This window comes from Eimeria mitis, genomic scaffold (genome assembly GCF_000499745.2).
Source record: "Eimeria mitis Houghton genomic scaffold, Emh_scaff2095, whole genome shotgun sequence".
In the NCBI taxonomy this organism is placed as follows: domain Eukaryota; phylum Apicomplexa; class Conoidasida; order Eucoccidiorida; family Eimeriidae; genus Eimeria; species Eimeria mitis.
In genome coordinates, this window is record NW_013570419.1 from 39 (window position 1) to 657 (window position 619).

Genomic DNA, 619 nt, shown 5'->3' on the forward strand with positions numbered 1-619 from the left:
ACAGCACCACCACCAGCAGCACCACCACAGCACCACCACCACCAGCAGCAGCAGCAGCACCACCACCACCACCAACAGCACCACCAGCAGCACCACCAGCAGCAGCAGCAGCAGCAGGAGCAGCAGCAGCAGCAGCAAAAAGCTTTACAATAGCAAGAAGAGAGAACTTCAGCTCCTTCTGCTTCGAAGCCCGCGTGGTGTCGCCCTGTCTCCTCTTTTGTTATTTTTCCGTTCTCGTAAACCCAGCAGCTAAAGGGCCGCAGCAGCAGCTGTCTAGACACCTTAAGAAAACGCTGCAGCAGCTTTGCTTCCTCTGTTTTATCTCCTGCTGCTGCTGCTCCTCCTGCTGCTGCTGCTGATGATGATGATGATGATGATGATGATGGTACTGCTTCTAGGCCTGCTGCTGCTCCTGCTGCTGCTGCTGCTGTTGCTGCTGTTGTTGTTGATGATGTTGCTGCTGAGGGTAATGTGTTAGTACTAGTTGCGGTTTGTCTTGCTGCTGCTGCAGTTGCTGCTGTTGCTGCTGCTGCTGCTGCTGCTATCTTACTCTGCAGCAAAGGCCCCTCCAGCAGCGGCAGCTTCGTTCGCGCTAGCAGCAGCATTAAGCTCGCTATAG

At 54.8% G+C, this 619-nt stretch overlaps 1 protein-coding gene across 1 annotated transcript in view; it reads right to left on the reverse strand.

Moving 5' to 3' along the window:
- Positions 1 to 546: 546 nt before the first annotated feature.
- Positions 547 to 619, reverse strand: part of EMH_0048540 (uncharacterized protein) — a gene marked incomplete at both ends in the record, with an annotated part of 7,417 nt that continues 7,344 nt past the window's right edge. The window contains one exon of the mRNA XM_013496416.1: positions 547 to 613. Coding sequence (XP_013351870.1) covers positions 547 to 613 — 67 coding nt within the window. The remainder of the gene's footprint in view (positions 614 to 619) is intronic.